Source organism: Schistocerca americana, chromosome 4, assembly GCF_021461395.2.
Source record: "Schistocerca americana isolate TAMUIC-IGC-003095 chromosome 4, iqSchAmer2.1, whole genome shotgun sequence".
In the NCBI taxonomy this organism is placed as follows: domain Eukaryota; kingdom Metazoa; phylum Arthropoda; class Insecta; order Orthoptera; family Acrididae; genus Schistocerca; species Schistocerca americana.
In genome coordinates this window covers 218,701,075-218,725,486 of record NC_060122.1, presented here as the reverse complement: position 1 = coordinate 218,725,486, position 24,412 = coordinate 218,701,075, and the positions used below count along the sequence as shown (strand labels likewise).

Sequence of the window (24,412 nt, the reverse complement as noted above, 5' to 3'; positions counted from 1 at the left end):
AACCGACCATAGTCCAGTTAATATAGAGACTGTTGAGAACTGGCTTTTACCCAACGTGCCACTGTTCAGTACGGCAACGCCGATTCCCCGCACACCTCTTGACGACCTTGATGACACTGTTGTGCTGTACGACCTCTGGCACTTGATCCAACTCCGTTGTTCCTGTTTCGAAAACATAGTGACACCGTTACGTTAGACAGCTCACTCACAAGTGTCTGTGTTTCCATCGATTGTGCGCACGCCGGTGACGTGGGCCGGGCGAATTCATTTGCTCGGAGGTACGGTAGGTATGTCAACAACGTGTGCTATCAGCGACAATAGTAGATTCCGTTGCGTAGTGTCTCCATAGCAGTGTTGCCACTATTTAAGTTCCAACCTACGTATATTAGTGGTGGTGGCTTCCCGTTGCCTTCCACTGACTTACCAATCCTGTCTGCTCACCGACTGAGTTCCGCTGCGGTTAATTACCCAACCTCCCGCTCATTTGTTTGGCTTAACAGGGGCACGACGTATAGGTAGGGAGTTGGAGAACAGAGATGACGATGGGCTCTCTTGCTGATCTCTTGTAATCGCCTATCAACCAAATTTTTTTTTTTTTTTTTTTTTTTGCCATAGTCTCAAGGTTTTTGCAGAGAGTCCAACAGGTCATTTCCTGGGCCCACGGAAATAAAGGAAGTTATACAGCAGTATAATGGACGTAATTGTGTATGGAGGCTCGGAGAAGAAAGAACGTTGCCAGATTGGATTCGTCTAGACGTATGGGCCCAGGACTTTGAGTGAGATTATGGAATCGTTGGATAAGCAATACGGTCACCCCTGCTTCACATAACAAGTAATTTAGACATCAGGCATCATATTTCTAGGATATTAAGGCTGGTGGTTGTGCCCTATCTTCGAGGCGCCTGTGTTATTTTCCAAGTAGATAACACAAAACCGCAAGTTCGGCCATGCTGTCCTGACCAGCCTCGATTCAGAGGGTGTTCGATTTTGCGCTGTCGAACGCTTTCACTAGATATCTGACCACTGAAAAATATCTACACCGTACAATTCTCTGTTGCCTACAATACTGTACCCGTTGTAAACATTGTGGGCCTCTAGAGATCTCAACACGGCTTCCAGAAAGGTCCTCCCACATGGTTCATAGTGTCACCCTGCCTATAACACTAACCACATTTCAGTTGTTGCTGTCTCTGCATTTTTCAGAGGGAGGCGTACTGTCCTATGATATTATCATGGTGTACTCCCTTGGAATGACCCAGGCCTGCTCTTCTTGCCGCAATGTTGTGTTGAATCCATCTCGTCGCCAGTGACAAAGCAAGGGCTGGAGGATGCAAAGGTTGTCTATCATACTCTGGAGTCACGTACAGACGGCGCCAAATGGTCTCCAAGACAGACAAGATTTTCCGGAAAATGCATTATTATTAAATTCAGTACCTTATATTACTATATGTGTTTCTGGACAAAGGAGAGTCAGGAACAAAGTGTAGTGGCGTACCGTGGGAGGAGTGGAGGGAGGGGGAGGCCAATAAAGTGTTGTGCCCCTGGCGCCGATGGTGGGAAGGGGGGGGGGGGGGGGAGCTGGCGCCAATAAACTGTCGTGCCCCGGGCGCCAGTATGTTCGCTACGCCACTGATCGTTGCCACTGGTTCTGCACTAGAGTCACCTGTGTATGCGATCTGGCGCTACGATACTCCCATGTCCCTCATGGTAATACGACGGTTATTCGGGAAGTAAGGAACGATCGGTCGCGGATTGGAACGAAATGGAAAATACAGCGAAAATTTGATGAAGCTTTGCACAGATGCGTGAGCACTGTGTCTAATACACCAGTCGATCGCATCTTGTCGCTCTTTTCAGTTCTGAGGTCACAGTGAGAACGTAAAGATGGTTAGAAATTAGCGTCTCCTGCCAAGTATTAGGGCCTGGCGAAAGATTTTATCCTGAAGCTATGCAATCCACGTATCATGCGGTTCCTTCTACAAGACAATTCTCGGCCGCACTCTTCAGGGCAATGAAGACGCTCCTGCAGCGTTTTTGATGGGCAGTGTTTGATCACCCACAATACAGGCCGTAATTGGCTACGCGTGAGGTTCATCTCTGCTCAAATGAACCGCTGGCTATGAAGACAATATTTTGACACAGACAACGAGCTGCAGTCCAGAGTAGAAAATTGTCGAAAAGCACTAGCGGCTGTCTTCATTACAAGGGAACTGAAAAGGTGGCGCAACGCTACGGCAGATGTCTAAGTCTGAGCGGCGAATCTGTACAGAAGTAACTGGAAGGTGTAGCTAACTGTTGCAAATAAAACAGTTTTGATTTTAGCTATGGTTTCCATTTCGCGACCTATCGTTCCTTACTTTCCGAATAGCCCTCGTAACTTGACCTTCCTGAAAGACCGTAAGATTGAGATAAATTGCAGGTGCAAGTCCTCTGGATATGCTCTGTTGCAATCTCCATCTCACAAGGCCTATCATGTTAAACACACTTAATAGCCATCATACACGCACATCTGTAAGAACAGCGACTTTCTGTGCTGACTATAAGGTCGCTCAAGGATGGAATTGTAATTAGCGCATCTTCGGATACGGAAGTACTGGAGTATCAGTTTCGTAGTGCTCGCGGCGTATCACTTTCCATTTCCGTCAGTACATATACACTACTGGCCATTAGAATTGCTACACCAAGAAGATGACGTACTACAGACGCGAAATTTAACCGACAGGAAGAAGATTTTGTGATATGCAAATGATAAGCTTTTCAGAGCATTCACACAAGGCTGACGCCGGTGGCGGCACCTACAACGTGCTGACATGAGTTTCCAGCCGATTTCTCATAGACAAACAGCAGTTGACAGGCGTTGCCTGATAAAACGTTCTTATGACGCCTCGTGTAAGGAGGAGAAATGCGTACCATCACGTTTCCGGCTTTGATAAAGGTCGGATTGTAGACTTTCGCGATTGCGGTTTATCGTATCGCGACATTGCTGCTCGCGTTGGTCGAGATCCAATGACTGTTAGCAGAATATGGAACCGGTGGGTTCAGGAGGGTAATACGGAACGCCGTGCTGGATCCCAACGGCCTCGTATCACTAGCAGTCGAGATGACAGACATCTTATCCGCATGGCTGTAACGGATCGTGCAGCCACGTCTCGAATCCTGAGTCAACAGATGGGGACGTTTGCAAGACAACAACCATCTGCACCAACAGTTCGACGACGTTTGCAGCAACATGGACTATCAGCTCGGAGACCGTGGCTGCGGTTACCTTTGACGCTGCATCACAAACAGGAGCGCCTGCGATGGTGTACTCAACGACGAACCTGGGTGCACGAATGGCAAAACGTCATGTTTTCGGATGAATCCATATTCTGTTTACAGCAGCATGATGGTCGCATCCGTGTTTGGCGACATCGCGGTGAACGCACATTCGAAGCGTGTATTCGTCATCGCCATACTGGCGTATCACCCGGCGTGATGGTATGGGGTGCCATTGATTACACGTCTCGGTCACCTCTTGTTCGCAATGACGGCACTTTGAACACTTTGAACAGTGCACGTTGCATTTCAGATGTGTTACGACCCGTGGCTCTACCCTTCATTCAATCCCTGCGAAACCCTACATTTCAGCAGGATAATGCACAACTGCATGTTGCAGGTTCTGTACGGGCCTTTCTGGATACAGAAAATGTTCGACTGCTGTCCTGGTCAGCACATTCTCTAGATCTCTCACCAATTGAAAACGTCTGGTCAATGGTGGCCGAGCAACTGGCTCGTCACAATACGCCAGTCACTACTCTTGATGAACTGTGGTATCGTGTTGAAGCTGCAAGGGCAGATGTACCTGTACACGCCATCCAAGCTCTGTTTGACTCAATGCCCAGGCGTATCAAGGCCGTTATTGTGGCCAGAGGTGGTTGTTCTTGGTGCTGATTTCTCAGGATCCGTACACCCAAACTGCGTGAAAATGTATTCACATGTCAGTTGTAGTATAATATATTTGTCCAATGAATACCCGTTTATCATCTTTATTTCTTCTTGGTGTAGCAATTTTAATGGCCAGTAATGTACTCTGAGACAAAGAAAGCGGCGCACCACGAAGGAATTATCCTATTGGGACGGATATCGGTAGATGTGATTTACATCTACAGGCAAACAAATCATTACCATTTCAGAAATTTTGGATGATTTATTCAGGAGAAACAGCTTCAGAAATTCAGCAAGGCAATAACACGTTGGTCCACCTGCGGCCATTATGCAAGCAATTATTAGTCTTGTCACTTAATGATAGATTTGTTGGATGTACACCTGAGGGATACCACGCGAAATTTTGTCAGTTTTGAGTATTTAACGCTCCCGTTGAACAGAATTTGGCACAATATCTCTTAGCAGAAGAGCTCTATCAAAAACTACCAAACCGAATATTTAATGCTTGCGTAAGGGCCCGAGGCGGTGTTATTAACTTGTTCAATTTGTGAAGCTCTTTCTCTTGAATAAATCATCCAAATTTTCTAAAAATGTTACTATTTGTTTGCCTTTATATGTATATCACATCTACCAATTTCCGTTCCATTTGTATAATTCCTTCGTAGGGCATGTTTTGTCTTACAGTGTAGTTACATTCAATAGTGTGATAATTCTTTCGAAACTGTAAATACATTCATAGCTTTTCTCTACGACACTGGACTGATCACAGAGGTCCTAACTGTTCACAAAAATAGAAAACATGCTGACAAATTCATCTGCAGATTGGAAGTTGCCTCATATAATCATCAGTTTCCAGTTTCTCACGTTTTACACATATGCAGCTTTTTATGTGATAGTCAGATAGTGTAGTATAGTCGGTATCTATGGAGTAATCTGACCTGACTGAGCTGCGGTGGTTCAACTTAACTACATTGTTTGGGCTGAGCGGCAGCTCGAGCAATGAGTACAAATTCAACATAGCCAGTGCGGACAGTCACTTTGTGAGGAAGCAGGAACAAGGGTTCTGATACGTTCTCTTCAGTTCTTGTGTGTAATATTGTGTGATTGGTAAGAAGGAAGCTTGGCTGCGCTGAGACACATTGAGAGAGAAAGGGTGTGATTGGTGATAACGATCTGGGACTGTATGTGGAAACTTGTAACGAGAGTTACGACCTGCCTTTCTCTGTGCACAAGCGGTGAAAGATAAATTAATATTTCCTGCAAGTGTCTTGCTCGCTGTGTCATATTGATGCTAGATGTTCACGTCTGAGCTTAGCCATTATGAGTAATATGGTGGAACATGGAGTTTCGATTAGTGGACCAAAAATCATTTTCACTATGCAGTGCATCTGATAAGTAACCAGTCTTAGTAAATCATTCGTTTAACGAATCTTTGCATTTTCGTTGGTTTCATGAATATTTTGTGAGCGAAGACTTTGCCTCGTCACAGTATAGCCACCACGTGGTTCTTGAAATATTAACTACTTTCCTAATATAAAAGCTGTAGCTTTGCGTTACAATAATTATCGAGTAATACGAAATCTTTCTGCATTTATTCACACACTTACCCGTCATTAAATGGGGGAGGTGGGCACATACACATAAATATAATAGTTATTTTCAAGACGCTAAGGGGCCATGGTCTCATAAATTATTTAGTAATGGGTGTCCTACTGCATTATTTGCCTTCAGTGCGGTTATTTATTAAATAAGAATTGCTTTTGATGCGGTACATTCATTAGTCAACATTAAGATTGCTTGTATTTTTAATAAGATTCTAACAGGTTCCACATGTCTGCGTCAAGATCTTCGGGGCAGCACATACTTCGCCATTTTACATGCAGTGTTCTTTTTATATTAAACATTTTCTTGTTCTTTGTAGGAAAGAGTGTTGCATTACAATTATGAACCAAATATGTTCAATGCACATGTTTTGCGTTCGAGGTAGGACATATTAAACCTTTCCAAGGCCATATAGTAGTTCTCTTGTTAAGAAATTGAAAGTGAATTAACGTCCAGTTTAACAATTGTGTGAAATAAGTGTAGCCCGTGTTAAGTTATTTATGCAATAAAGTTAGATCGTGTTATAATAGTATTGGATCATAATAGTAATGGGTCAACTTTCACAGAGACAGCAAGAGCGTTTTAGTCAGGTCATTGTTCTGTTGTCATTTCAGTGTCGACTCAGATTAATTCAAACCATTGGCACTCTACAAGTTACTCAGCTGTAATACGCAATTTGTGACGCTCTCAAATGAAACAATCAAGGCCTTTCCATGAACACGTTGGGTTCTAGATGTTACTTCGTTACTAATCCGGAATATTAACAATATTTGGGCGACATAATAACACGAATGGTTTGGCTCTCACAGAAAAAATCAGTACACTCAAAAATTATTTAGGTTTCAGCTAAACGTAGGAGGATATGATCAACTAATCTCCATAGCCTCTGAAGACCTGTTCCCAGAACAGGAGAGGAAACGCTAGAAATTACGGCCACTAGTAAGCCCATGTTCACAATATGAAAAGCGGGACACCAGATATAAAAATACCTGCAGAAATGATATGACGATTAATTTTTTTTTCCTTACTAATGTAACGTAAGGATTACCAGGCACAAAGAAACATCTCGTCTCTTACCACCTTCTGTGACGGTAATCACCAAATTTAAAGCAACGTTTAGAATAACGCATGTAGTCAATAGATTCACAACTAATGCTGTCGGCCCAATTGAACAGTTATCATTACGCTTAGTGGTAGTAGCATGGCATGAAACTTTGAGCTTAGTTGCCTAATAAATAGGTCAAGTTTGTCAAAGTATTTCCGTTGGGGATGTAGCAACTAAAATCTGTGCATTTGCGGCACTCATATTTAAAGTATCGAATGATGAATAAATGTTTCCAACACAGCTCATAAATTGAGATTCCTCCCATAAACAATCCTGTTACCCAAAGTATCTAACAATCATTAACTGAATCAAACTTTATAATGTGAATAAATCACTAAATATTGTCACAAAATTCTCTAAGAAAGGCAAGCATAAGATTAATATCGTGCTACAACAACGACGGTTGCGATTCTGGTTACAACGCAGTTCTTAGCAGCAAGTACAACCATGAAGAAGATATATGGAAAATCAGGAGCGGAATCTTGCTCACACGTTCACATCCTTGTTAGTGGATTCAGACCACATACAAATTCTAAAAATCACTGATATTGTACATTACAGAAGCATCTATCACATATGATTATAGTCCACTGGCTTTCGGCTTTTGCATTTCTTTTACGTAATAACCTGTGTTTAAGAAATTATTAAGCAGCACTTGAGGAATGTGAGGATCACACTTCAATTACTACTAGAGTGTTAATTTTTACTTAGTTAGACGAACGTACTCATAAAGCTGTACTTTTTTTATTTTGCAAGTCTGAGAATCATATTACTTCTTATCCGCTTAGTTTCTTCTGATTTTTGTACTTCTCCGCTATTTGTTTCATTTTCGTATTTTTCGTACTTTGAATCTTGTCCTTCTGTCCATTATGTTTTTTTCCCTATTCAAATTTTTTCCGGGAAACCTTTCGCAGCCTTCTAGTTTTATTTTATAGTAAACTTGTTATGCATTTCTATTTGTACTTGTTGCATCCAACGTACTTCTCATTCACAGGTAACTTCAATATCTGATCTATTAACCGCTGCCGGCTCTGTGCTAAGAATGAGGCCGAATAACTTCTTTTCCTTGGGATGTTCGAACTGCACTCTGCTTGTCTTCTAGACTGACCGCACCTTTTTTGGGGTCTTAACACCCTCACTCGAATACTTCATATGACAAATTCTAGTCTTCTAAGCAATCCTGTTCTTACAGGGTTCAGATTTTCTGCGGCTCATAAGTCTTCTGACAGGTCACTGGTAATGTCTTAAATTTACACTGATCGAAAGATTTTTCTTGTTCTAGACCGAAATGGTACTGTATACTGAATTCAACTCTTTATTCGTGATCGCATAAATTCTTTTCTTCAGATCAGTTTCTAGCCAATCAAAGAGGTACTTAAATCTTTTTATCGTCTGAAATTCTCCTTCTTATATCATAAATCTATGACGTGTATTGATGTTCATCAGAGATCCATAAGCCTGATTTACCCTTTTATCTGAAGAGCTGGGTGATTTGATTAGTCTCCTCTTCTAATGATTCCGTCAGTTTCAAAATATCATCTTGCAGTATTCTGACTTAGTATGTTCTCGCTTAGTGTGGTAATGATCTCTCTTTTTGGACTTCATTTCTTCGTTTGGATTTTCAAGAAATCTCGGTGCAAGTTCGCCTTTAGCACGCAAGTAGACGGTAACTCGATGTGAGAAGCTGCAGGGAGGGCGGTAGTGCAGGGAAAAAAATCCATATTAATTCTGCCGTCAGTTCTCTCGACCAACAAAGTGCAATGTTGGCAAAGAGATTTTATACAAATTGCAAATTCTTTAGTAATTTTCTCTGTCCATAAAAGATTTCTTCTTATCTGGTATTATTAAAAAGTCTACTTTCAATCTCCTCTCGCTAAAATAATGTTAAAGAAGTTTCTGTACAGGAAACCTGTAAATGACTCTCAGAGCATAGTTAAGGATCAAATTCAAACAACCCTACTAATGCTCTGAATTAAGCGAGAACTCTGAAAATGAACTTCAACAAGGATATTTATTGCACGCCTGATTACATTACATGATGTATATTGATGGAAGGTGTGACAAAGCCTAACAACACTTTTGTCAGTTGTCAAAATGGAAGTTCCCATAACAGTTTTAGAATTTTTTGCATAATAGCTGGCGTGAATTCCGTGGTCAACGCGTGCTTGTCTCGCAGTGACATCTATACGCGGCCCAGCTCTTACTCGCAACGTCTCGTGCGTTGCCGTGTTATCGAAACACGAAACAGACATTCTCTTCTGCAGTGACCTATAGATATAATATTCTAATAACAGACGCAACGCATATGCGGTTTCCTCAATTAAATCAGTCGGTTAGCCGATTAGCTGGTGTCCGCATAAATTTGGGACACTACAGCGTATGAATGCCAGACGACCAATCTGTATTCCTTTTTAACTGAACCCCAGCCGTATAACAACTATCCTTATCATCCATCGTCACCATTCCATGTTTAACTCAAGGATACAGTTAAGCAACAAGGAAGAGAGTCGTTTCGTTGTCCGAGTTTGATCTTGGAGGACCCTGCAAGTGTTATTCTGAAACTGACCTTGATTGACGTCTTGGTTAAGGTCTGTTTAATTTCATCCATGGATTTTGTGTGCAAGCTCCCAGTGTTTTACATTTTGGGCATCCATAGGTGTTGAAAGGCATGATGTTAAGAAGAGATGTGCTGACAGCTGATAAAACTGTTGTTTCATGGAAACACAACAGGTTTCGCGGCCTAAACCCGCATCATCAGATGCAATCTACATCGTAAACAGTAACAGAAAGCGTCTCAACTTGGTGAATGTTAAAATTAATAAAGGTAATATCTAAAATATACTCTCAGTCTTAAAGTGTCGTAGGTGAACCCATCACTCCAGGTCAAGATATATTATTCCGTGAATATTACACTGGCGAGCGAAGGGTGGCAACGACGTGATTCGTTAATTTCGTAGAAATTGCTGGTGGGTGGATCATGAAGTTTGGACCCTTCTTTTAAAATGTGCCTACAATATAAAAGGAGAAAAAAATAGTTTATAGTCACACAATGCTGAAATTTTTTTAAAAATCCGAATTGATAATAATAAATAGTTACTAAGTCACTACCAACGTGATTAGTCAGAGCACAATGCAAATTACTTTGAGCAATGATATCATGTAGCACTTTTCTTAACACGGCACTAGGAATGGTAGAAGCCGACTGCACAAACGGCTAAGACGGACTGACAGGTTGACGGAACGGAAACTATCTTGTGGGCCGTGTGACGTCAGATACCAGGAGCTCTGCTTCCCTCTCTTTCCACGCCAGCATAGTACTGAATTTTGTTACGTACTAATGCTTAATCGCGTAAACCAAATTAACCATAATGCTATTGTGATTTAATAGTAATTGATTGTTCAGCTTGAACTTGTGATATTCGCTATTTTTGGCTTCATTAAATCAGCAAATAGTTAATACTTTCAGCCTGAAGGCAAATACTTGCTTATAAAGAATGATTAATGTATAATAAGGCGTCGCATAGCGACGTTGGAATTTCCTAAATAATGTAATTCGTCGTCTTTGGGCGGCAAAATAAACAGAAGAATGCGGATCGATATGCGATCCTTCACTATTTTGTTCGCTGGAGAACAAATGAAGCCTTGAGCGCTAAAACACTTGTACTGTTTTTCTTAAGTAAGACGAACGCAGATTTGTGGCAGCCTGATCTAATTTTTTACTAAATGTATAAAAACGTGTTATGTCTAAGTTTGAGTGAAGTGTAAAAAGAACTGTTATAACTTATTGTGACGACGCACGAGCGACTCAAGACGGCAATGGCTATATAAAAGAGCGCTCAATGGACATGAAACGGACATAAAAATCTACCGTCATTGTAGTACTAAGCTTAAGGTACGATATATGTTTTAGTTATAATGAATATTTGTTCTAGGAATACTGAAGCCGGCCGCGGTGGTCTCGCGGTTCTAGGCGCGCAGTCCGGAACCGCGCGACTGCTACGGTCGCAGGTTCGAATCCTGCCTCGGGCATGGATGTGTGTGATGTCCTTAGGTTAGTTACGTTTAAGTAGGTCTAAGTTCTAGGGGACTGATGACCACAGCTGTTAAGTCCCATAGTGCTCAGAGCCATTTGAACCATTTTTGGAATACTGAATCATTTAGCAGTGCTCATTCCTATCATCCCCTCAGTACTATTTTCATTTTAATTATGGAATTTGCTAAGATTACAGACACTAAGATCAGCGGTCCAATGTGCGTGTTACATTGACAAAAAGAAAACTGTTTGATCGTCTTCTTGCATCAGCTTTAATATAGAATTCCCCTTTTGTGTGATGTTACAGTTGTTTTTGCGCCCTTAAGAACTTTCTGGTCCCTTAGGAAACTGTTTTCTCATAACAATAACTTCACGACCGGGTATGAACGTATCTACGATCATGAAGTAATTACAAAGACGATAACGCAATTTCTTAATCAGTAGCACGCTAGTTGTGACTGCCTCAAGCCACGCGAAACTGCAAGTAAAAACTATTCACATTTCATAATGCAATATTTTATGACAATGGTCAATCCTTGATTCTTACGCCAATTGTGATTGAAAAAACAGTAAGCGAAATCTCAAACTCCAACTTTTCAATTGAATAACATCACTTTTATTTTGTTACATCACGAACTATGCATTTTAATTTTTATATAGAAAAATTTCTACTTCCTCTAATATATTGAAAATATGGCTTTTTTCTTTTTATGAATTGTTTTTAAATTTTCTGAAGAACTTGTGGTGGTCTACCCTGATTCGCCAAAATGTGTTGTTAACGCAGACCGGGACTTATTTAAATCAAGGTGTTCTTGAAATCTTTTTTGAAATGATCGGACGGTTTGCCCTATACATTTCTTAGAGCCATCTTTGCATATAACGTTTTATACACACGCTTCATATTACACTCTACTATGTAGTTGCACCTGATGATGCGGCTTTAGGTGGCGAAACCGGTTTTGTGTCAACAAAACAACAATTTTACTAGCGGTCAGAGGAATTATTCTTAACATCGTCCTGAGGTTTGTCTACGGTATTTTCTGAATAATATTCTTTCTTGAAGAGCGCAATTGTGAGCTTGAAATTCTTGCTTCTTAATTTTTGATACTTAGTTACACGTTTCAGTATCAGGATTTGCTACAAACGTGATAAATTTGTTTATCGAATGTAAGTCGAAAAAGCCTGATGCGCATATGTCGGTTCCTCGTGATATACATAATGGCTTAACGCCTCTACTTCCTTTCATAGCAAATGAAGTAGCCCCTGTCTGAAAATTGATAAGAGAAAACGACAGTCGTGAACAACTAAAATATTTTATAGCTAAAAACCATAATTTTAGGAAAAAAGTACATTATTTTAGTCCCGTCGTTGTGAGATCTGCAACGGATTACTTAGTATACACGAACATTGCTGCGAGGGGTACATATTAAATTGCGTAACATTTTGAAAAATGTTACGCGATTACTTTTTTCGTTTGTTTGTAGGTATATGCCTGCAGGCTTAGTACACACTGAAATTCCCGCACATTGCCTTAGCATGCGGCAAGAGGATATACGTTTCCTATTTTTTGGTCGCGGCAACGCAAAAAGTCTCATTGAAGATGGGGAGCTGAATACTGTTTACTACACCTTGTAATGCTGCATGAAAGAGGTAAATCACTTTTATTTTATAACTTTTACCTCAAAGGCTCCTTCTTCTCTTACATGAGACCAGTGACGCCCGATCAACTTATTACAATTCTTACGAAAAATATTGCGTAAGCTATTGAAAACTGATCGATACAAAGTATCTCAGGGACGCCTTAGCTTCATTTAAAGCAATAAGCAACGGAAAAACGCGGTTGACGTTCGGTCGTTCGCCCTCTAATGATTCGTCACTAATCTCCCATATTTGAAACAAAAGTCTAAAAACGCAATGAATAATATTTGCATGAGAAAGATTCGGCTAGATGATAGATCTGAAATAACTCACATGGCACTATATCAGATATTAACAGCAATTATTCACCTAATTCAATATACAGAGCAAAACTTACGTGGTGTGTACAAGAACAACAGAAGAGTGCGACAGACCGCAGGGAGGCTGAAGACCGCAGAAGAAAGGTTATTCTTATTTTTTTCTGTGTTCTCACACAATTACAACCTATTTTCTTTGGAAAGTTCACTAAGAGTAAATACTAACGTTGACTTCATAAACTGCTACAGACTTTAACTTTTCTCCTCAAGATGAAAACTTTAAAAACCAGATAATGAAAATACGGGTTCTTTCTTAGACTATACGAATCTTAAGTAATAAAGGAGTCGAAGCAACAAGACTTTGCCCACTGACAAATGGAGTTTCATGCAGTACTCTGCTTTATGTATTTGAAGGGCAATGATACCGTAACAGCCCATGTCGAGTTAGTGGAAGCATACAGCAACATTCCTGGCAGATTATAACCGTGTGCTGGATCGAGACTCGAGCTCGGGACGGTTTCCTTTTGGGGTCAAGTGCTCTTCGGACTGAACTACCCAGGCATGACTCGCGATCTGTTTTCAGAGCTTTACTTCCGCCAATACCACATCTTCTACCTTCCAGGCTTCGTAGAAGCGCTCCTGCGAAACTTACAGGAAGAAAAGTTACTGTGCAGACAAGGCTTAGCCACAGCCTAGGGGATGTTTCCAGAATGAAATTTGAGATAGCAGTTTGGAAGGTAGCACATGAAGCATTGGCGGAAATAAAGCTGTGAGAGAGGTCGCGACATATTCTTGGGCAGTTCAGTATGGTGGTGCAGACTCTTCCGGTCCCGCACGCCCTGGCTTGCTGCGACTTCATTTGTTAGCCGGGGAATGTTCAACGTCCGCTACGAGACCCTTACACTTTCCCAGGCCCCTGGTTGTGTGGGTCTTTACTATGTTCCGGGCAGAGATCGGGCCCTTTTTGTCAGCTCACAGAGGATGTGGCGGCGCTGTCCGACGTGCCTTGCCAACTTACTGCTCGATGCATGCGCCCTGGTCACGTTGGCCGACATCCCAGGGCCCTCCTATCACATCGAACTCTTTTTTTTTCTGGAGCACAGCTGTCTTTCCTCTTTGTCGCCTGTGCTCTTGTTGTCGACGAAGGCGGTTTACAATGAGATGCTACTGGCCAGTGTCCCCAACGAGACAGAAATACCCGAACTACAGGTGGCGCAATATATGGCGGGAGGTGAACGCCCCTTTTCTTGACACTACTGCATGCTCCACATGGCATGTCACTGTCAGGGTGAAACAGCCAGTCGTTCTCGTTTCACCTCGCCGACTCTCTACTTTGCATCGCATGTGGGGCGCCGGACATAGACAAACGTCGCTTCTTTTGCGGCCCAGCAGTAGATGTCTGGCACTTAGTCCTGCGAATTCTGGACTTCCTCACACTTACAGTTTCTGACTGAATCACACTGCACATGATGTTGTTCCCGGATGACGTGCACTACACGCAGACGAAGACCCGCTCTGTGAGTTGGTTCCCGGGCCTTGCCTCCCCTGCAATCCGAAATACAGGTAATACTTTTCCAACTTTGGGGTGCTTTCTACGACCCGCCACGTAGTTGGAATGTCGCTGCTGTGAGCAGCTGATCAGCTCTGGTGCACTACATTTTTTGGTTCTATGATCAACGGTATTCCCCTTTATTTTCGAGAAGACGTGAATGGATTTCTCCACGGCTACGAGCGGCTTCATGGTTTAAAAAAGTGACACTATAGAAAAAAATGAAGAGTGAGTCAAACACAACATAATCACTCGGAGAAAAGAAAAAAATTTCATTTCTGATACATACATGTGATATCCTCTCCACCCTTTCCTTTCCTCCTCTCGTACCCTAGGCAGAACTATTGGAATAGGCGTAATTAGAAGCCAATGCCTGAAGTGGCAAATATATTCTTTTAGGGTCAAAGTGGCGATTGCAAATAGACCTTATTGTGTAGGTTCCATTATAATCAGGAAAGTGAAGGAGGACTGAAAAAAAAGGGTAGCGTCTTGGAAGAAACAAAGTCGGTAGAGCGATTACCCGCGAAATGTTGCGAGTTCGAGTCTCGGTCAGGCACACAGTTTTAGTCCGCCGGAAAGTTTCATATGAGCGTATACACCGCTGCAAAATGAAAATTTAATCATGCACACAGCAACAACTCATCATCATACGACTCAGTGTTTAACTGATGCGGACGCTTCTAGTGTGTCGGACGTTGTGGCCGAGCGGTTCTAGGCGCTTGTCCGGATCCGCGTTGCTGCTACGGTCACAGGTTCGAATCCTGCCTCGGGCATGGATGTGTGTGATGTCCTTAGGTTAGTTAGGTTTAAGTAGTTCTAAGTCTAGGGGACTGATCACCTCAGATGTTAAGTCCCATAGTGCTTAGAGCCATTTTATTTATTTATTGTTCCGTAGGACCAAATTAAGGAGAAGGCTCCATGGTCATGGAACGAGTCAATACATGAAATTATAACTCGATAGTAGAAACAGATAAAATGAAATACAAGAAACGTATTCAGGCGGCAATTCGTAAGTTTAAATAAAGAAAATCAAGAATGTAACACTGGAATTTGCTTAATTTTTCAGCTCTTCCAGGAGCTCCTCGACAGAATAGAAGGAGTGAGCCATGAGGAAACTCTTCAGTTTAGACTTAAAAGCGTTTGGGCTACTCCTAAGACTTTTGAGTTCTTGTGGTAGCTTATCGAAAATAGATACAGCAGAATAGTGCACTCCTTTCTGCACAAGAGTCAAGGAAGTGCATTCCACATGCAGATTTGATTTCTGCCTAGTATTAACTGAGTGAAAGCTGCTAACTCTTGGGAATAAGCTAATATTGCTAACAACAAACGACATTAAAGAAAATATATACTGTGAGGGCAATGTCAGAATTCCCGGAGTATTGAATAGGGGTCGACAAGAGGTTCTCGAACTTACACCACATATAGCTCGAACAGCCCGTTTTTCAGCCAAAATTCCCTTTTTGAATCAGAAGAATTACCCCAAAAAATAATACGATATGACATAAGCGTATGAAAATACGCGAAGTAGACTACTTTTCGTGTTGAACTGTCACTTATTTCAGATACTGTTCTAATGGTAAATAAAGCAGAATTTAGTTTCTGAACAAGATCCTGAACATGGGCTTTCCACAACAGCTTGCTATCTATCCGAACGCCTAGGAGCTTGAACTGTGCCGTCTCGCTTATAACATGCTCATTCTGTCTGATCAAAATATCAGTTCTTGTTGAATTGTGAGTTAGAAACTGCAAAAACTGAGTCTTACTGTGATTTAGCATCAAATTATTTTCCACAAGCCACGAACTTATTTATCTCTCAGCACTATGGGACTAAACATCTGTGATCATCAGTCCCCTAGAACTCAGAACTACTTAAACCTGACTAACCTAAGGACATCACACACATTCATGCCCGAGGCAGGATTCGAACCTGAGACCATAGCAGTCGCGTGGTTCCGGACTGAGCACCTAGAACCGCGAGACCACCGCGGCTGGCACAAACTTATTTCATGAACTACATTATTTGATAATGTTTCAATATTACACACAAGATCCTTCACTACCAAGCTGGTGTCATCAGTAAACAGAAATATTTTTGAATCACCAATAATACTAGAAGGCATATCATTTATATAAATAAGAAACAGCAGTGGGCCCAGCATCGACCCTTGGGGAACGCCCCACTCTCAATATTGCGGAGAATTATCTTCTGCTTTCTGTTCTTAAAGTAAGAGGCGAACCAATTGTAAGCTACTCCCCTTACTCCATAATGGTCCAACTTCTGCAGTAATATCTTTGGTCAACACAGTCAAAAGCCTTCGTTAAATCAAACAAAACACCTAGCGTTCGCAACCTTTTATTTAATCCGTCCAAAACCTCAAATAGAAAAGAGAATATTTGAACCATTTTAGCTTCTAGTGTGGTCCAGAAGAACGAAGTCTCTTGGAGAAACAAAAAACGGGAGAGAAGCGGATGCCTTGGTGTTTGAAGATGAAACACGTATGTATGCAGGGTATTCATTAGCAGCGATGGCGAGGCATGACAGAATCTCTGGCCAGAGAGTTATTTATTGTTCGTAGTCTGCGCTTGACCGCGCGAGAGTTCAGTTGCATGTAGGGAGTCGGCAGGTGCAGTTGCGGTCGAGTTGCGAGTTGTAATCGGTCGTTGTTGTGTGTGAGGAGTCGGCGGGCGTCGACATGGGTCTCTGGTCAAGATTCAGCACAAGGTATATTTTTAAATAAGGTAATGAAGCAGCATTGCGCACATGTGATAATGTAATGCATATTAACTGTAATTAATTTGTTGAAGAATCCCCCCAATAATAATTTTGTTTTCAAACCAAGCATTTTAACAAAACAAACATTTTATTGAAAGAAAATTTCCCATGCATATCTTTAAAGAAAAAATTTACTTAAGTTCAAAGAATTTTTGCGATGCATTTCCTCCAAGCTATGGCGAAAAATAAGAGCAGATACAATTTTACTGAGGTAAGAACAGGGCCTAAGATCGACATTTCGGTCTATTGCGTTCTCATTGTCACTGAGATTTCATTTTTTGTGATTTACTTTCATTTTTGTGGGGAGCTTACACATGGCTCAGATTGCTAGTTCTCATTTAATTGTCATTGTCAATAAATTATTTTATTTGCTGGGAGGTTACACTAGGTTCGATTCTCGTTAACATTTATGTATTGTCATTACAAATTTCTCTGGGGAGGTTACAAAGATCAGTGCATCACAATCGAGGTGACAGCGAAAAAGTGAAAATCGGTTACGGATACTTGTCAACATCTTGGACGACATTTGCTTGGCGACAAGCTGTCCAAAAAAGCGTCGTTGATCCACGCAATCGCATTAGCTCATTCTGCACAAGACACAGGTCAAGGACAGTGTTATAAGCTGCAATGTAATCAAATTCATTCTTAATTTAGAGTAATATTTCTTGGTCCTGTACTTTCATTACTGCTACTTCACCCGCCTCCGTGGCCGAGGTCGCTAACGCACGCTTGTGCGGTGCCATAGGTCTCAGGGGTAAGACTCTTCGAATCCTGGTGTTGGATGAAATTTACACTGCCAGTATTTGGCCGGCAAGAGGGGGAGAGTTAGTGGTGTAAACTTCCTGATCGTCAGCGTTTGCGTCCGTAGTGTCACATGAAGTGAAGGCATCTAACACTGTTGATGGGGATGTTAAACTTACTTTCCGCTAAATTTACTCACGACAGATTAAGTAGATGGAAACTTTATTTACAGGAATTTAATTTTACGATTGTTCACATTCCGGGCACACAAAATGTTATAGCAGACGCACTTTCTCGTTCTCTCAGCAACAATCAGCATGACATCGCAACCAACTTCTGCAAAGCAAATTTCAGCGTTATGTACATTCAGCAAGTTGCATTTGAAAATTTTATTTCGTCGTCATTACAGGACATAGCAAAAGAGCAAAGTAAAGACAATGTGTGGAAAGAAATTAAAAACCTTTGGCAAAATGAGAATAATGTTACGATTAGAAACCATTACACTGTACGCAATGACATTCTATTTCGCCGCTCTCATCCTGACAGCAACAATTGGTTATTATGCATTCCTGACGAACTGGTTAATAAATTAATCTGGCACACTCATTTAAGTTATGCACATTACGGAGCCAGAAAATGTTTTCTTATACTGAGACAGAACTGTTATTTTACAAACATGGAAAAACGTATACGACGAGTTTTAGCGTCATGTAACATTTGCCAGGAAGCTAAGTCAGACACCACTTCACATATTCCTCCATTATATCCCATTGTACCTGTTAAATTAAGACATATGGCCGCAGTAGACATTTTTGGTCCAATTCCGAGAACTAACAGAGGTTTTTGCTACATCTTTGTCGCTGTTGAGCTCACTTCAAAATTTGTTACTTTCACTCCGTTACGCAAAGCTACTGCTAAAACTGTTTCGAAAGCATTTGTAAAACATTTTCTATTTCATGTAGGGCATGTGTTAAAAGTAATTTCTGATAATGGATCACAATTTCGTTCTGCTATATGGACACGCATGTTACGAGCTAGAAACATTTCTCCAGTCTATATATCCAGGTACCATGCTTCTTCGATCCCCTGTGAACGATTAATGAAAGAAATTGGTAAACTGTGTAGAATATACTGCCACAAAAGACTTATTGATTGGGACACACACATATTCTCATTCCAAGATGTAATTAATTCCATTCCAAATGAATCAACTATGCTATTTCCGTCTGTTATACTGAAAAACGTTGAACCACCAAACAAAATTAAAGAATTAGTAAACTTTCCTGCATCTCGTCGATTACGACACCATGAAATAATTAATATTTCGCTAAACAACATCAAACGTGCCGCAGAGCGCCGAAGAAGACAGCAAAAACAGGTTTGTACACGCCGTGACTTTCACATTTGACAGAAGATATTAGTACGTACACACTATTTATCTAGCAGAATAAAAGGTAAGTGCAGTAAATTTGAACTTCTATACGCAGGTCCATATCGGGTCCGCAGCATTCCTCACCCCAATGTTGTACACGTCGAAACTTTGAGAACCAGGAAAAGTAAGGGCAACCACCATGTGGCGAACATTAAACCCTTTGTAAGCGTAGGCTTCCGCGGCCGTTGTCTTCTTCAATAAAATTCTTCAGGGTATCAGACCGCATCGTCATAATTTTAAAATGTGCCAACGTTTCGGCCAGCGTTGCAGCTAGCCTTCATCAGGGCCTTACGTTAACTGCTAAATGAACACACTTGGATTCCTTAAATAGCTGCACGAGAAAACCGTGTCGTTACTTGATTGGCTGTACTAGGAGGAGGAGGAGGGGTGAAAGGTATGCTTTATTGGTGTTTCCTTTATTATCTGTCATTGGCTGAAATAGCTGTTTTCTATTGGTCTTTATATTAATCCACACCATTGGAGGAGACGGACGAATAGCGAACAGGTGATGGCTGTGACGTCACACTGTTTCCATGCTGTCCAGAAGCCGGCTGCGGCGTGCCATTGCTTTGTGTGCTCGCGACCACTACTGTGGCTCTCCGCGTGTCCGCATGGGCCGCCACTGCTCTGCCGCCGCTCCGTAGCCCTGCTATTGCAGGCAGCCAAGACCTCGGAAGCTTGTACCCGTCCTCTCTATTCATGTTGGCGGGTCTTTTGGCTATTTCTATCGCCTCTCTAATCTTTCGTTTGAAAGTGAGAGGCTGTTTCGCCAGGACGCGGGCTTCTTGAAAAAATATTGGTTTCCCGCACTCGTCTCGGTGTTCCGCCACTGCTGACTTAGTGTGTTGTTTCAGGCGGATATATCTTTCATGTTCCGAGAGCCTAGTGCTGATCGGACGTCCCGTCTCACCTATGTAAACTAATCCACACGCACAACCAATTTCATACACGCCAGCTGTGTGTAGTTTGTCAACTGCATCCTTGGTAGAACCGAGCATGTCTGATATTTTGTGTCTGCTTCGGAAAATTGGTTTGATGTCGGCTTTTCGTAGAATTTTGCCAATACGTTCGGTGACCCCTTGTACATATGGTAACACAGCAATGCTCTGTGCCTCCTTCTCCTCTTCCCTATTAGTCTTCTCCCTTGTCGACATGGTGCTGTCTATCATCTGCTTCCCATAGCCATTAGTTCCGAAGATGGACCTGAGGTGTTCAAGTTCTGTCTTCAGATGTTCTTCGTCGCTTATCCTGTACGCTCTCTTCGTTAGCGTGTGCAGGGCGGACTTCTTCTGCGTGGGGTGATGGTGGGAGGAGGCGTGAAGGTACCTGTCCGTATTGGTTGGTTTCCTGTACACTTTGTGGCCAAGTTTACCATCAGGTTTTCGATAAACTTCCACGTCGAGAAAAGGCAGCACCCCATTCTTCTCTGTTTCCATTGTAAACTGGATTTTCCTATGCTGTTGGTTAAGGTGCTTGTGGAAGTTCTGTAACTCCTCTTCTCCGTGGGGCCAGATGACGAAAGTATCATCGACATAGCGAAGCCAACAATTTGGACGTAATGGTGCGGACTGGAGGGCTGTTTCCTCAAATGCCTCCATGAAAATTTCTGCTGCGATAGGCGATAGGGGTGAGCCCATAGCTACACCGTCAGTTTGTTCATAAAATTGACCTCTCCACCTGAAATAGGTGGTCGTCAGACAGTGGCGCACAAGCTCACATACATCAGGTGCCACGCGTTCTTCTAGGATGTTCACAGTATCTGACACTGGGACATTCGTGAATAGGGATTTGACGTCGAAGCTAACCATCAGATCTTGGTCCGTAACACGCATTTCCTTTAGGAGGGACACGAAGTGAGTGGAATCCTTAACGTAGGACTCGGTTTGATGCACTAGGTGTCGGAGCCTAGGTGCCAGTTCTTTCGCTAGGTAGTAGGTCGGCGAATTTATACTGTTTACTATGGGCCTTAAGGGGAAGTCGGTTTTGTGTACCTTCGGTACACCATATATCCTTGGTGCCTGTGTCACTTGCGGGATGAATCTTCTGGCCTTGTCGAAATTGATTCTAGAGTGCTTGAGCAGTGCCTGCGTCGTTTTGATTACCTTGGCCGTCGGATCTCCCTGAAGTTTCTTGTAGATAGGTTCTGCGAGAATATCTTCCATTCGTTTGTTGTAATCAGTCGTGTCCAAGACTACAGTGGCGTTGCCCTTATCTGCCTGTACCACTACTAAGTGGGGGTTGTCCCTGAGTTCCTTGATGGCATGGTATTCCTCAGCGTTGATGTTTTGCTTCGGTGGCTTTGCTTTATTCAGAACTCTGACCGTTTCCTGCCGGATCTTCTCCGCCTCGGCCTGCGGCAGATGACGTACCGAAGCCTCTACGGATTCTATGATATCTTCTTTTGGAACTCGCTTAGGTGCGACTGCGAAATTCATCCCCTTGGCCAGGATTGCTGTGGTTGCTTCGCTCAAGGTGTGGCTGGAGAGGTTGACCACTGTCCGTCGCCTGTCCAGCGTCAATGTTTCGTCCGTGGCTTTCTGTTGTAGTTTGTCGTACTTTCTCATCTGGCGGTTAGTAATACTATTGCTGGTCCTTGATGCTTGCTGAAAGGTTAACCTGTCGACTTTATCCCAGTCTTCCATCTGAAGTTTTCCGGCCAGAAATAGGTGCAGATCACACAAATTCCTGTTGTGAGCATCGAGACTTATGCGGATGTGGCGAATCCTTTCCCGTAGCAATGCTTTACTGGCTTTAACACAGATATTCCTCGCCTTGTTCGTTTGTATGTGAGACGTCAACCGCAAAGAATGCGGCACAACACTCGTGTCTCTGCATCTCTTCAAAAAAGCAAGGTCATTCAGCAGTTTACATCTTTTTAAACGCAGTGCTTCTAACTTCTTGATGTTTCCGTGGATTTCCTGCCCATACAGGTTGGTTAAATGTAAGCGTAGGCTTCCGCGGCCGTTGTCTTCTTCAATAAAATTCTTCAGGGTATCAGACCGCATCGTCATAATTTTAAAATGTGCCAACGTTTCGGCCAGCGTTGCAGCTAGCCTTCATCAGGGCCTTACGTTAACTGCTAAATGAACACACTTGGATTCCTTAAATAGCTGCACGAGAAAACCGTGTCGTTACTTGATTGGCTGTACTAGGAGGAGGAGGAGGGGTGAAAGGTATGCTTTATTGGTGTTTCCTTTATTATCTGTCATTGGCTGAAATAGCTGTTTTCTATTGGTCTTTATATTAATCCACACCATTGGAGGAGACGGACGAATAGCGAACAGGTGATGGCTGTGACGTCACACTGTTTCCATGCTGTCCAGAAGCCGGCTGCGGCGTGCCATTGCTTTGTGTGCTCGCGACCACTACTGTGGCTCTCCGCGTGTCCGCATGGGCCGCCACGGCTCTGCCGCCGCTCCGTAGCCCTGCTATTGCAGGCAGCCAAGACCTCGGAAGCTTGTACCCGTCCTCTCTATTCATGTTGGCGGGTCTTTTGGCTATTTCTATCGCCTCTCTAATCTTTCGTTTGAAAGTGAGAGGCTGTTTCGCCAGGACGCGGGCTTCTTGAAAAAATATTGGTTTCCCGCACTCGTCTCGGTGTTCCGCCACTGCTGACTTAGTGTGTTGTTTCAGGCGGATATATCTTTCATGTTCCGAGAGCCTAGTGCTGATCGGACGTCCCGTCTCACCTATGTAAACTAATCCACACGCACAACCAATTTCATACACGCCAGCTGTGTGTAGTTTGTCAACTGCATCCTTGGTAGAACCGAGCATGTCTGATATTTTGTGTCTGCTTCGGAAAATTGGTTTGATGTCGGCTTTTCGTAGAATTTTGCCAATACGTTCGGTGACCCCTTGTACATATGGTAACACAGCAATGCTCTGTGCCTCCTTCTCCTCTTCCCTATTAGTCTTCTCCCTTGTCGACATGGTGCTGTCTATCATCTGCTTCCCATAGCCATTAGTTCCGAAGATGGACCTGAGGTGTTCAAGTTCTGTCTTCAGATGTTCTTCGTCGCTTATCCTGTACGCTCTCTTCGTTAGCGTGTGCAGGGCGGACTTCTTCTGCGTGGGGTGATGGTGGGAGGAGGCGTGAAGGTACCTGTCCGTATTGGTTGGTTTCCTGTACACTTTGTGGCCAAGTTTACCATCAGGTTTTCGATAAACTTCCACGTCGAGAAAAGGCAGCACCCCATTCTTCTCTGTTTCCATTGTAAACTGGATTTTCCTATGCTGTTGGTTAAGGTGCTTGTGGAAGTTCTGTAACTCCTCTTCTCCGCGGGGCCAGATGACGAAAGTATCATCGACATAGCGAAGCCAACAATTTGGACGTAATGGTGCGGACTGGAGGGCTGTTTCCTCAAATGCCTCCATGAAAATTTCTGCTGCGATAGGCGATAGGGGTGAGCCCATAGCTACACCGTCAGTTTGTTCATAAAATTGACCTCTCCACCTGAAATAGGTGGTCGTCAGACAGTGGCGCACAAGCTCACATACATCAGGTGCCACGCGTTCTTCTAGGATGTTCACAGTATCTGACACTGGGACATTCGTGAATAGGGATTTGACGTCGAAGCTAACCATCAGATCTTGGTCCGTAACACGCATTTCCTTTAGGAGAGACACGAAGTGAGTGGAATCCTTAACGTAGGACTCGGTTTGATGCACTAGGTGTCGGAGCCTAGGTGCCAGTTCTTTCGCTAGGTAGTAGGTCGGCCAATCAAGTAACGACACGGTTTTCTCGTGCAGCTATTTAAGGAATCCAAGTGTGTTCATTTAGCAGTTAACGTAAGGCCCTGATGAAGGCTAGCTGCAACGCTGGCCGAAACGTTGGCACATTTTAAAATTATGACGATGCGGTCTGATACCCTGAAGAATTTTATTGAAGAAGACAACGGCCGCGGAAGCCTACGCTTACATTTAACCAACCTGTATGGGCAGGAAATCCACGGAAACATCAAGAAGTTAGAAGCACTGCGTTTAAAAAGATGTAAACTGCTGAATGACCTTGCTTTTTTGAAGAGATGCAGAGACACGAGTGTTGTGCCGCATTCTTTGCGGTTGACGTCTCACATACAAACGAACAAGGCGAGGAATATCTGTGTTAAAGCCAGTAAAGCATTGCTACGGGAAAGGATTCGCCACATCCGCATAAGTCTCGATGCTCACAACAGGAATTTGTGTGATCTGCACCTATTTCTGGCCGGAAAACTTCAGATGGAAGACTGGGATAAAGTCGACAGGTTAACCTTTCAGCAAGCATCAAGGACCAGCAATAGTATTACTAACCGCCAG

The 24,412-nt window shown here is 42.8% G+C and overlaps 1 protein-coding gene across 1 annotated transcript; it reads right to left on the bottom strand.

Moving 5' to 3' along the window:
* Positions 1-17,435: 17,435 nt before the first annotated feature.
* On the bottom strand, positions 17,436-21,678 carry LOC124613355. Its single transcript, XM_047142052.1, has 2 exons — positions 21,217-21,678; positions 17,436-17,528 (listed from the first exon to the last, which is right to left on the bottom strand). The coding sequence occupies exons 1-2, from the start codon at positions 21,676-21,678 to the stop codon at positions 17,436-17,438; spliced, it is 555 nt and encodes a 184-aa protein (XP_046998008.1).
* Positions 21,679-24,412: the final 2,734 nt, after the last annotated feature.